The 12,629-nt window shown below is 38.8% G+C and overlaps 1 protein-coding gene across 3 annotated transcripts in view; it reads left to right on the top strand.

Annotated features, from left to right (window-relative positions):
* LOC138012721 (D(1) dopamine receptor-like) overlaps positions 1-11,617 on the top strand; it is a 15,872-nt gene extending 4,255 nt beyond the window's left edge. For all 3 annotated transcript variants that reach the window (XM_068859591.1, XM_068859593.1, XM_068859592.1), the window contains one exon: positions 6,874-11,617. In XM_068859591.1, coding sequence (XP_068715692.1) covers positions 7,247-8,350 — 1,104 coding nt within the window. In that variant the 5' untranslated portion in view covers positions 6,874-7,246 and the 3' untranslated portion in view covers positions 8,351-11,617. The remainder of the gene's footprint in view (positions 1-6,873) is intronic.
* The last annotated feature ends 1,012 nt before the right edge of the window (positions 11,618-12,629 follow it).

The raw sequence follows: 12,629 nt of genomic DNA, 5'->3' as shown, positions 1-12,629 counted from the left end.
CTATAGTATACATGTAGATTGCTATATGAGCAGCGGCCATATAGCTTGCATGCACATTATCAATACGCATGCCTAGGCTCTTTTTAATCTGCTTGTTTGGTGTCTGTGTGAGGATGGGTCATGCAGTTATCTCTATATTTATTACTACAGTAAATTGTAATCTGTTTAGTTAGCAATAGTCAGGTTTTTATATCGTTACTTCTACTTTATCATGTAAGTTTCATTTTTTTTTTGCTTCTTTTTCTAAGGTGACTTTATGAGTAGTGGCCATATAGTGAACGTTTCGTTTATTCGTCCGTACTTTCACCACCTTTTTTTCGTGTTGGCAGTGGTTTTGCTTTGGTCTCGGGTGGGGCGGCCCTGTCACTCGTTCCTCGCTCAGGGCTGTGGCGGGTGTGCCCTCACCTTTTCTGGGATCATGTCTTTTATATTTGGGTATTTCCTAGGTTACCATACTGATTTTCAATAAACGGCCTAGCCCATCAGGGCTTAGCCAAAATATTCCAAACAGATGGAGTATTATTTTTGTCCCAGCGAAAGGAGGTCCCCCAAAGCAATGCCTTACCAACAATTTTAGTTTTTATGTATGGAGCATGAAGCATAATATGCAAATTTCAACCCAACGGGACCACACAGCATGAAGATTCAATATTAATTCGTGATGAGACCATGTTCAATGTTAAAGAAAGTTGGAACAAACTACGAAAGTCTAAATAATCTTGACAGCCACAAGGACACTCCACCATAGCGTGGGTAATATCTGAGAGATTTCGGAGCACTTAAGTCAAAAACAACTTGTGGCCTTTTTACTACGTGATTCAGTATCAACTGTATTCCGCAGAGCAATTTTTATCTTACTGCAAAGAGTGAAATTTAATTTTTTTCCCTGTCGTACGCCAGTGTTTACTATACTATCTTTGGGACCGGTGTTGAACTATTTATAGCTGAATGATTTTGTCTCTGATTATTGTACCTATTAAATCTCCTGACATGTGTAGACCTTATTTGAGAGACCGTTTCGACGGCTTGCTCTCTTGGGGATACCAAAAGGTAAGAAAATGTTTTACGGATGGGCGTCATTCAAAGCTACCTCTGCGTTTCGCCGTTACTTCACGTTAGATACAAATCACGTCCAAATCCTCGTAAACGGAAATATAACTAGGACAAGTTTCTCATAAGACGAACACGATCAACTTAAGTTGGCAGGCCAATCACGTCGCGCGTGTGAGATTCGGTCGGTGGCACGTTTAGTGGTAGCCTCAAGCATATATTATAGCACCAGTGTTGCTTTAATTGTAAGATGGGATTCTACATAATAATTCAATAATGAAGCAACTAAGAATCCAGTCTAAACAAAGAAGTGACCTCCTTGGAAAAACGACTGCGTCAAAGCGTACACGGTGTAGAAGAAGAGAGTTTCGTAACATGCGATTTGGTTTGCTTTCCTGGGTGAAATGATATCATTAAATATAGTTGGTTTCGCGTATCACGTGTCAAGATAAGCTAGCTTGACAAAAAAGCCGTAGTAATATATGACACCTACTACCATAAAAACTAGGAACTATACACCCTTTTAATAAGTCTAATATATGCCGTTTTCCGCTAATGACGTCGAACTGGTGCTTTCAAATTTTATTGAGAAATGTACAAAGGCCTAAAACTTTTCCGATTTCTTTTGTTGTTTTAAGCCTTTGTACATTTCTGAATAAAATTTGAAAGCACGAGTTCGACTTCATTAGCGCAAAACGGCATATATTAGACTTATTAAAAGGGTGTATAACAAATTAAAATTACTTGATGAAGTTAATGGAATTTATGGAATAAAATGTATCAAATAGATTTTGATATGCACTTCAATAAGAAAATTAACAATAAAAAAGAAGTTACGTGAGGTTTCGAGAACTTCATGTCATCATTATCAAATGTGAAATCTGAAGAAATTAACATAAGTATCTATACAGAAATAGAAGTGTGAAAAATGCATAACGTAATGAAGCATGATGGGCCAGAAATAAACCAAAACGTTTCGCCCGAATGGAGTCAGCTTGTGTGTTCTGTTCCGGTCTTTCTTTTGGAAGAACAACATTTCAAAGATTAAACACTCAAGCTTGCTTCGGCATTTCTTAAATACTTTGAATTTCTCAAGGAGGTTCGAAGGTCTCAAATTATGTTCGTTAAATGATTTGAATGTGTAAAAAATCTGCTCAAGCTTACGCAAAGAAAGTAATGCAATACAGCTGTCAACATCCAGTAATTATGGCGAGCAAAGATGTCGTTGCTAGGTGAACGCGTGAAGCCACCCTCTGATTGGTTTCGTGGGAAAATAGATAAACAAAAATGGTCAACTTTACCGTATAGGGGGGAGTACTTTGTGTTTCACCGCTGCAAGTACTTACAGTGGACACAGCAAACATGGCTGCCATCGAAATAAGCACGAAGCGAGGGGATATTTTCTGCAATTTATGGCCGATTTACAACTACAACAGCCGAATAGACAGGGAGCTATATTTTTTAATCTTGCTTCTTAAGGATAAATCGTCGGGGTTTCAAACTTGGCAGGACAAAAGTAAATAGAAAAAGGAAAATTTACCCCGCAGTGCGCACTCTGGAACAAAATATTTCCCGATTTAACGATTCTCAAATTTCATAAAGGTAAAAATTTAGAATTTTGTTCCTAAAAACGTAACAACTCAAAATGAGAATGCGCACTATGGTGAAACTTGTGTTTTTGCTAATATTATTTGCATACCAAATGTTATCGTGAAATAATAAATCCCGTTTCAGTTTTGAGCCATGAGGTGATTCAAAGAAGTCCTGACCACGCCCCATATCCTCCTGAATTCCATGCATTCCTTAGCAGTTGACTCCCCCCAGAATAGGTTCTTTCCAAACTGTGAGGATTAACCAATAACTGACCGTAAAGTGACCTAGCTACCGCTTTTTATTCAGTTGAAATGCACCGCTAAACATAGCCCAAATTTGGTTATACTCTTTTTTTTTTTGGAAAAAGAATATATTTTATAAGAATATCAAGGTTGAAATTTGCAAAATTTTAAGAATATTTTAAGAATAAAGCCGAGGCTAAGATTTTGAAGAGGATAGATATAATTTTGTGCGTTGAAACATCTCTAAATACCAGGTAAATATAATACAATTTTATGTTTTTAACTTAACCGTATAAAATTATTCCTTTCTCTGAATGGCGAAACTAGCCAACAAAACGAAAAAACTTGCACTGACTATAGCAAAATGTTCAACTCTAATGACAGTTCAATGAACGGTAGATGTAATGCATATGTACAGTATTCAGCACAAAAGACAAAATAAACCGCAAAAAAGTATTATGAAAAATTCTTTCTATAACAAAACCTAGCGAAAACAGATACCAAACACCTGTAATTGATACCCCCAATAAATTCTAAAACGGAAATGTCATAAGCTATAATTTAAGAATAATACAAGAATATTTTCAGCCTAAAATCAGCAAAAAAATAAGAATATTCAGCCTGGGTCGGAAAAACAACATTCTTATTAAAAAAAGAGTGTAATTTAGTCTACAGGAATAACAAGAAAATTGAGCTAGCTAATTTACCACAATTTAGTTTTCTTTGTGAGCGGTAGCTTTTGGTTATGTCCCACCAACAATTCCATGTGCTACCTACTGGACCTGTGGAAAATTAAAATAGAGGACAACTAACAAATTCTCAAGGATTGGCAAGAGTCTGTAAATAAGCTTTTCATTTCATCGAGCATGCAAGCTTGTTTTCAAATTGTGCAGTGAGATGTTTTTCATTTCATTTTGTTTTATTAGGGTGAATTTCATTTTGAGCTCTCTCTAGATACCAAGTATGTTTGGAACTAATGTGATAATTGCAAAAAATATGGGAGGGGGGGGGGGGAGGAGGGGGGGGATTGTGATGACTGCAATGAGAATATCATAATACCAAAGACAATTGCTAATGAAATTTCGAAGGAATTCGTGAGTGTTTTGTAATGTTAAGGCAAGGGTTTCACGAGAATAGCACTCTTATGGACTGAAAATATTTTTTGACGTCAGTTATTCTTAATGGTTAAATTACGGAAATTATGTTTCCGGTCAAATCCGTGTTCTCATTTTGAATCCGTTTTTATCCCCCTTCTTTCCTCTCTCTACCTCTCTCTTTGAAAGCTAGGAAATCCAAATCGATCGAGTAAGAGACACGAGCACAGGCAATGACCAGAAACCGCCGGAAATCTTGATCGATTGTCTCTAAACGTTTGCATGTTGAATTAGTGCATGACTGTGCCTTTAGACCAATTCTTCCAAGCCTTTGGCTATTCAAAAAGAATCTAAAAGAAGAAATGATAAAGGAACACTGACAATGATCATTTTTGCTCCATGTATAATACGTCTGTTCTCATCTTGTGTAATTTTTTGGTTTTTTTTTTAGTGCCCCTGCAATTCGCCAATAAAATGTTTTTACTATTTGGCCGGGCTCCCTGACAAAGGGTTGGTAGGAACAGGCACCAGCTGAACCGCGACTTAGCCTTAGTCATTGAAATTCTCATTTTGCTGAAAAAAGAGTTTATATTTTTTTTATGAAAACAATTATTAAAAACAAGAGAAAATTAAGAATACAGAGATGCAGTCGCCCAGTCTTTCCCTTGGGAGATGTTAATTTCATTTAAGTTATTTTTAGATGCCATGAAAGCAGAAGTATGTTTCCGGGACGTCCGCAAAATCAAAAGAATTCAAAATGCGTTCAGAGTGGAAGTCCGATTTGTTGACAAAAACGAGTTTCAGATGGATGGAAATGAAAATAACTTCCCCAAACACCCGAAGTGGGAGAGATTCCACAATTTTTTTGAATTTAAGGATGGTGCTATCTAATGAGAAGTAATTTTTCCCCGAGCATGACGCCGCAAAAAAGTAGATCTTACTTTGGGTTATTGGAATGCGAAATGAAAATAGGGGGTAACCATGCATTTTTCGGAGATAATCAGGTTTGTTTTTAATTTTTACTTAAGCAAAAAAACGCAAGTTTCTTCATAGTTTTTATCGGTACAAAGGCTTACTTACAGTGAAACAACAGGAACGCCAAAGGTCTTAAAAATGAATAGCAAATTGCAAGCGGATGATTCTATAAATGTGTTTTTAATCACAAAAACGTGAAGACAGTGCCACTTTTGAGCCGGAAAGCCCTCCTCTGTAGTTACTAAAAAGCGCCCTTTATCAGTATTTCACGGCCCCAAAAATTAATCCCGGCTTCAAAGGGCCTTAAACTGGGGGGTCGCCTCGTTGAGACCTAGAGTCCGTTCGCGTGCCCCTTCACCGTCTCGTAGTAACTTTTCTGTAGTCGATGGAATTTTCTAAATAAATAAGTAAATAAAACTTTCATTTTATATAATAAAACATAGGAGTCACCAAGCGATTTTAAAAGTTAAATCGGTTTTTGTCAACGTTTTGTGGATTCATATTTGCAATTTTGTCACCCTCCCCTCCCCGGTGAATAAATTTTTTTTGACCGTTTTGTGTTACACTCTGGGATATTCAGTACGACGACAAGTACACAAAGAAGATAGTTTTTTCACTTTTTGATTGGGTATTTCCTTGATTCTTTGAGAAGAGCTTTTTTTCGGAAGTGATTCTTAATTGACCAGAGTAACGTTGCAAGGATGTTTGGAGTGAGAAATCTACATGGTTTTTGTTGTACACTGCAAGGGAATCCAACCCGTACGGCGCTGAATCGAATTGAAGTGATCACCAAGTTACTTGCATTGTCAATCGTTTCTTGTGGTGAGCTTACTTGCCTTTGAAGGCCTTTTGAAGACCATTAAAATTCGTTCATTAATTTTTGTTCAGCACTTACGCCCGTTATTCGGCGCCCTTTGATCTTTATTCCAATTTTTGTCGGTCTCTAATTAAAATTGTGCTTGAATCATGCTTCGTGGTAATTTTTTGAACAATAATAATTATTGCACTGAAAGCATTGATCCCAGAGATCCTGTGTGGTTGTCTTCGAAGAATTTACTACATTTGTTTTTTCTTAATTTCAATGATAAATAGCCCTGTTTCATTGTTGAGCACTGGGCTTAATAAAGATGGCTCCATTGAAATAACTCTTTCTGCACCGTCCACTTTCTAGCTCCATTCAATTATTGTTTCTCTGGCTTTTTCAATTTGTCGTAGAGACAAATGTTCCATTACAATTTCTTTCTTTTTTTGGTCTTTTGCTACAAGACACATGCGTTTCGCACTGCAACCGAAAAACTTGGCGCTATACAGACGCCCCTCGTTGGCTATTCATCGTTTAATATCAACGTGTGCTCGTGGAATAATTGTTCATAATTATATACTCAACAAAATATCTTGTTTCTGTTTGGCCGATGGCGAATGCTTAAATAGGTTATAGAGGTTGCTATGGAAACACAGGGGAAGCGCCAAATTTGAACACCAAAGTGAAAACAAATGGCTGACAGTCGGCTTGCTGTGTCAAACCAAAACATCGTTGAGCAACTTAAAGAAAATGCGAAAAACAAAAACACATTGAAAGCTACACAGACCTGGTTGAATGTCTGGCAAACATGGGCGACTGAAAGAAAACTAAACCCAAAACTGGAAGAATACGAGCAGGAACAAAATAGCGCGTTTGAGTCATTTTGTTGCGAATATAATAAATAAAAAATCGCATGAACCTGCTTGTGCATTTCGTGATTTAAGGTCAATTGTTTGAAAGTTGTCAAATTTTGAGAACTTTCAAAATATCACTCGTGCCCATAAATCACGAAATGCACTTGCGTTCATACGATTTCCTATACTTATACTATATCATGTTGTGAATGAGTGAATGAATGAATGAATGAATGAATGAATGTTTCCAATTTTTCTTTCAGGTGATTCGGCGGCGGAAGAGCATAATATATATCAGGACCGATATCTGGAGTAACGAAGACCAGAAAGTAGAAGCAAATCGTTCAAGTTGACGGAGACAACTAAAATCTTTAAAAAATGTTTGCCATTCATTAGTAGTCATACCTACTGGCATATCAGTTGTCTTAGGGCAAGGGAAAGATTTTTCATAATTCTACTTTACGGGCAGCCTTCTACGCAAGCTGTTTGTCAAATTACCTCGGAAAGTCGAGTACCACTGAAGGACAAAAGCGTCAAGACAGACAGATCTTGTGACGACAGGAGAACGTCACAAGGGTACGTTGAGCCAGTCTACATTTACCAAGCAGCCACATTTGATCCACAGCGAGATCCAACATGAATAACACGACAAATGCAACAGACATTCCGGAATATGAATCTGACGCCTCTTGGGGGGATTGGAGAACATTTTTTTTAGCCTTTTTCATTATTGTAATGATTGTGACCATATTGGGAAACAGCTTAGTTTGTATCGCCATATACATCGACCGGCGTCTCCGCAGCCCTACAAACTGGTTTATTGCGTCCTTGGCAGTAAGTGACTTACTTTACGCATCTGCGGGGCTACCCTTCCGTATCCTCTCCAATGTAACCATCATACAAAATGTTTGGATCTGCAAGGTATGGATTTGGATGGACATGGCCTGTGCGGCGGCATCCATCGCCAATCTGGCGGTGATCTCAGTTGACAGACATTTGAAAATTACCAAACCTTTTGATTACCATAGAAAGATGACAAACCGGTGCTCGTTTTTGGCCATTGGCGGTGTTTGGCTGTACGCGGCAACACTGTCGACGCTTTCCATTATCACTTGGCCTGGAGAGCCAGGTGTTCAATTGAACGCTTACGGCTTGTGTTGGAATACCAACAGAACATTCTACACGGTGGCGATCATAGTAGCTTTTCTGTTCCCACTTATTGTGCTCGTGACTTGTTACAGCATGATTTTGCGCACTGTCTGGATTCAGTTCAAAAAAATGCAACACACGAGTGCCAACTTCAGCAGCAAGGAAGACAGGCATACGCGAAAGAGCGTGCGGCGGGAATTCAAAGTCACTAAGACAATTGCCATTGTCCTGTTGGCTTTCACTTTGTGTTGGGCCCCATTTTTTATCGTGTTCACTATTCAACAGTATGATATGTCTTTACTGAGACCCATTCCGGAAGTTCTCTTTAACCTGATCGTCCTGATTCTACCAAACGTAAACAGTACTTTAAATCCGGTCATTTACGCGTACTTTAATACTGAATTTCGGAGCGCCTTTAAGAAGATAGTTGTATCCGTATGCGAGGAACGGGCCCGTCAACACAATCGTTCATTTGCAAGACGCGGAACTCCACCATCTGAGAATGGCAATCACAATCGGAACCAGGGACCGAAGGAAGATCGACAGTCCTTCTTGATCGAGGATACCATGATAACTAGTACTGAAATCTGACCTCAAATCTGAAACTTAATTCTTGCACGCTTGCATAGCGTGGGAATGCAATTTCGAGAGCTCCAGGATAGTATGATCATGTTGTATAGCTACAAAAGTTTTCAAGTTTAAAATGGTTAAGGATACTGTGCAGTCACTAAAAGCTGAGAATGAGAAGCTAAAGGAAAAAGTAGGAGAATTTTTTGCGGAACTCAAGAAAGTTCAAGAACCTGAAGGGGAATCATGCTGCAAACGCATTGGATCCTGACGCAAGTCCTTAGAATATGATGATCTTAATGAGTTTAGAGGAGGAGGAGGCGCGGTGGCCTCGTGGTTAGTGTGCTCGACACCGGATCGAGTGGTCCGGGTTCGGGGCCTGGCCGGGGACATTGTGTTGTGTTCTTGGGCAAGACACTTTACTCTCACGGTGCCTCTCTCCACCCAGGTGTATAAATGGGTACCGGCGTAATGCTGGGGGTAACCCTGCGATGGACTAGCATCCCATCCAGGGGGGAGTATAAATACTCCTAGTCGCTTCATGCTACTGAAACCGGAGATAAGCGCCGGCCTGATGAGCCTTCTGGCTCTTAAGCAGAGACTTTACTTAATGAGTTTAGAGACCGGACCCCGAACAAAATATCCACTCTTAGAAAATCACTGAAGCAGTTATCGACCGAAGTATTAACAGTCTCGGGTTCCATCCAAGAGTATAGTTACTCCTACAATTGCAACCTCAAACTTGGTGGCGTCCGAGGTTGGAACACTCGAAATGGCCTTCCAGACTTCGCAGCTTTGCTCAAAATCAATGTAATTGGAGTAGGTATAAAACCGTATGACATCGACATAGCCCACCGGATATAAAAAATTAAACAGAAAATCAAGGCTTTATTTCATCATGGAGTCCAAAAGCGCTAGGGTCACTCCAATCTTCAAGACCACCGTATTCCAAGGAAAACCACGTTCCGGTGTCCACTTTTCTGCGTGAGGTGTCTGAATACCTCAGTGGAGACTATTGTGATGTCCAACGAACCCCTTTTGAAAACTGGAGATTTTAACATTCACGTTCATGTCCTTGATGATGCGAATGCCATAACGTTTCTGGATTTCCTTTAGTCTATGTCGTTATCTTAACATGTAAATACAACTACACATCGACTGGGTCACACTATGGACTTAAATAATTATCACCCGTGAGTCAGACTGCGAACTGTTATCCGCTCCGACCATAGCACAGTTTTGTACAATTTGTCTTTGCAAAAACCAGAGCTGACAGTAAAAGAAGTGAGTTTTAGAAGACAAAAGCTATTGACATTGACGCTTTTCGGGATGAGCTTTGATCTTCCCAGCTGTCCCAGAATCCGCCAAGCACACTCGCTGATCTTGTATGTTCCTATAACTCAACTTTGTCTGGATTAATTGATAAGCACGCCCCATTAAGGAAGAAGACCATCACTACACGTCCCCGCGTTCCGTGGTTCAACGTATTTGGAGGAGGACTGGGCTTGAGTCAGATAGTTCACGGTTTAAGAAAGCGTGCAACCGCGCAAACTGCGCAAAGGCACGACGGGAATATTCCACCAACATTACCAATGACAATAATACCGACCAGCGAAAACTTTTCAAAGCAGTCATTACATTAGTGAGTGAAGGATCTGAAGAACAATACCCTCCACACGTTGACCCCGTCTGCTTACGGAAGATTAACAACATTCCCACAAGATTGGATACACTTGACACTCTTCCGCGTGAATCAGGCACGTTTACTGCATGTCTCAAGCTGCCCAAACAAGTCTCGTGGAAATAATCCTACTCAAATTGTAAAGGATTGCATTGATGAACTTTTGCCAACTATTTCCAGCATGGTTAATCTATCCCTGACTGAAAGTCACTTCCCTGACATCTGGACATCTGACATCTGCATTCTATCACCTACATAACATCAGGCGTATCAAAAAATACTTAGACAGGGACTCAACTGAGAAATTATTGTTAATAGATTTTTAACATCTAAGCTACAGCGTGTTCAAAATGCAGCACCTCGGTATTGCCATATAACACCATTACTACGTGAATTACATTGGCTTCCAGTGAGGTCCAGAATTGACTATATAAGACTTTAATTATCACTTTTAAAGCAATCTATGGGACAGCTCCTAAGTATAACGGATTTAGTAACTTTAAGACCTAATTTTAAATATAGTCTTAGATCTAATGACAAGTTTCTTCTTCTTCTTCTTCTTCTTCGCCAAACCTCCCCTACACTTGGCGATACAGCATTTATGGCAGCGGCACCGAAATTGTGGAATGCTCTTCCTTATGACGTCAGGATCACGTTGAACTTTAGTACTTTTGAACAGACACTCAAAACTGCACTTGTTATTTAAGGGTGCAAAAGAAAACTGTTTAATATATTTTATGCACATACGTTAAGTTAGTTTAATTTTACACGTAAATTTGGATTCGATTTTCCTATTGTTATTATTCATTAGTATTATATACAGCTCATACATGTGAGGCGCATTTCAAAAAATTGTATAGTTGAATTTGAGTCATATAAATAATAATAGTAATAATAATAATAATAATAATAATAATAATAATAGTAATAATAATAATAATATTAATAATAATAATAATAATAATAATAATAATAATAACAACAATCAGGAAAAATAATGGGGTTACGAGATCGGCATTTACGCATGCGTCACCCGCTCATTCGAGTGCACGCGCGAGTAAAGCTACAGGCCAACACAAACGGATTTAAGTGATCATTTAATCGTGTGTGTACAATCTTCGTGGTTTTCGTGAATAGATGTCTATTTATATTCCATATGTATAGGAATTAGAAGAAAGGTAAGCGAAATTAGCGGTAGTTTGTTTATTTCTGGTGACCCACTTTGAATCGTGAGCTGACGCGAGCAGCTTTTAGAATTGCGAGTGTGGCTTACGCGCGCGCAACCAGCTGTAAACCCTTTCTAGCCTCCTTAAACAACTACAAAAACCCAACTTTAATATTGAAACTATTAAAAGTGACTTGAAATTTAATAAATTAAGTCGAACAATGTCAATGAGCACGTGTAAGCGGCTCAAACTCGGAAACATGGCAAAAGTTGTTAACGAGGATATTGTATACTTATCAACAACAGAGCCTAGAGCGTTTAGAACTGCAAGTATTTTAAATTGTTCAGTGTCGGTTGATTACCTCTAAACAGAAACGTGCAGCTTTAACAATGAAATGTGAAAACGTACCATATTGTATTCACTCTGTAGTACGACAAACACGAATTATGCAGCCAAAATTACGATTGCGATTAGTTAGCTCTCAATCCAAACAATGAGACTAAACATCTTAACGAACTCTGAGAGTCGTACCAATACCCTCAATTAATCAATGAACCCACACGCATTACATCAAAACCTAAATCATTAATAGACTTATTCCTTACTAATCTCTCTGGGGTTTCCCATATAGGAGTCAGTGACCATAGCCTGATTTACGTTGCACGTAAACAAAGAAGCCGTAAATCACTTCCGCGAGCCATTAATGCTAGACAATACAAAAGTTTTGTGCTCGAACATTTTTCAATGCGACATGAAACTAGCACCTTGGGCCATGATTGAGCAACTTCACGACCCTATCGAAGCTTAGGAATCTTGGAAACATATACTTTCGCTCCTACTTTGAGAGTTACATTAGTAACGTTAAAGCCACCTGGAAAGGAATCAACTCGTTATTATCACTCGGAAGAAAAACAAAACCCAAGATACGAAATTGCTTATTGATGACAAAGATCCCTACGAGGTCTGTAATTCTTTTAATAGTTATTTTAGGGATATTGGTCCAACCCTGGCCTCAAAGATTAATCGCCCTCGTCACTCCAATCTTCAAGGCTGACTGGAAGGTAGACCCAGCTAATTATAGGCCCATATCAGTTCTTTCAGTCATTGCTAAACTCTTTGAAAAAGCGATTTTCAATCAGGGATACAAATACTTGGATGAAAATAACTTACTCTCTAAATTTCAGCCTGGGTTTAGTTACATCATCTACCGTTATTAGTTTCGCCTCAAAGTTAGTATGTGAAGGTTTAATAAAATCTCGAAAACTGACTCGAGGGCGATTAATCTTTGAGGCCAGGGTTGGACCAAATTCCGTAAAATAACTATTAAAAGCATGACAGACCTCGTAGGGATCTCTGATGTCTTTGTCATCAATAAGCAATTTCGTATCTTGGGTTTTGTTTTTCTTCTTTGATAATAACGAGTTGATTCCTTTCCAGGTGGCTTTAACGTTACTAA

Source organism: Montipora foliosa, chromosome 8 (assembly GCF_036669935.1).
Source record: "Montipora foliosa isolate CH-2021 chromosome 8, ASM3666993v2, whole genome shotgun sequence".
Lineage (NCBI taxonomy): Eukaryota > Metazoa > Cnidaria > Anthozoa > Scleractinia > Acroporidae > Montipora > Montipora foliosa.
The sequence above is the reverse complement of the archived record's forward strand: the minus strand, read 5'-3'. Positions and strand labels throughout refer to the sequence as shown.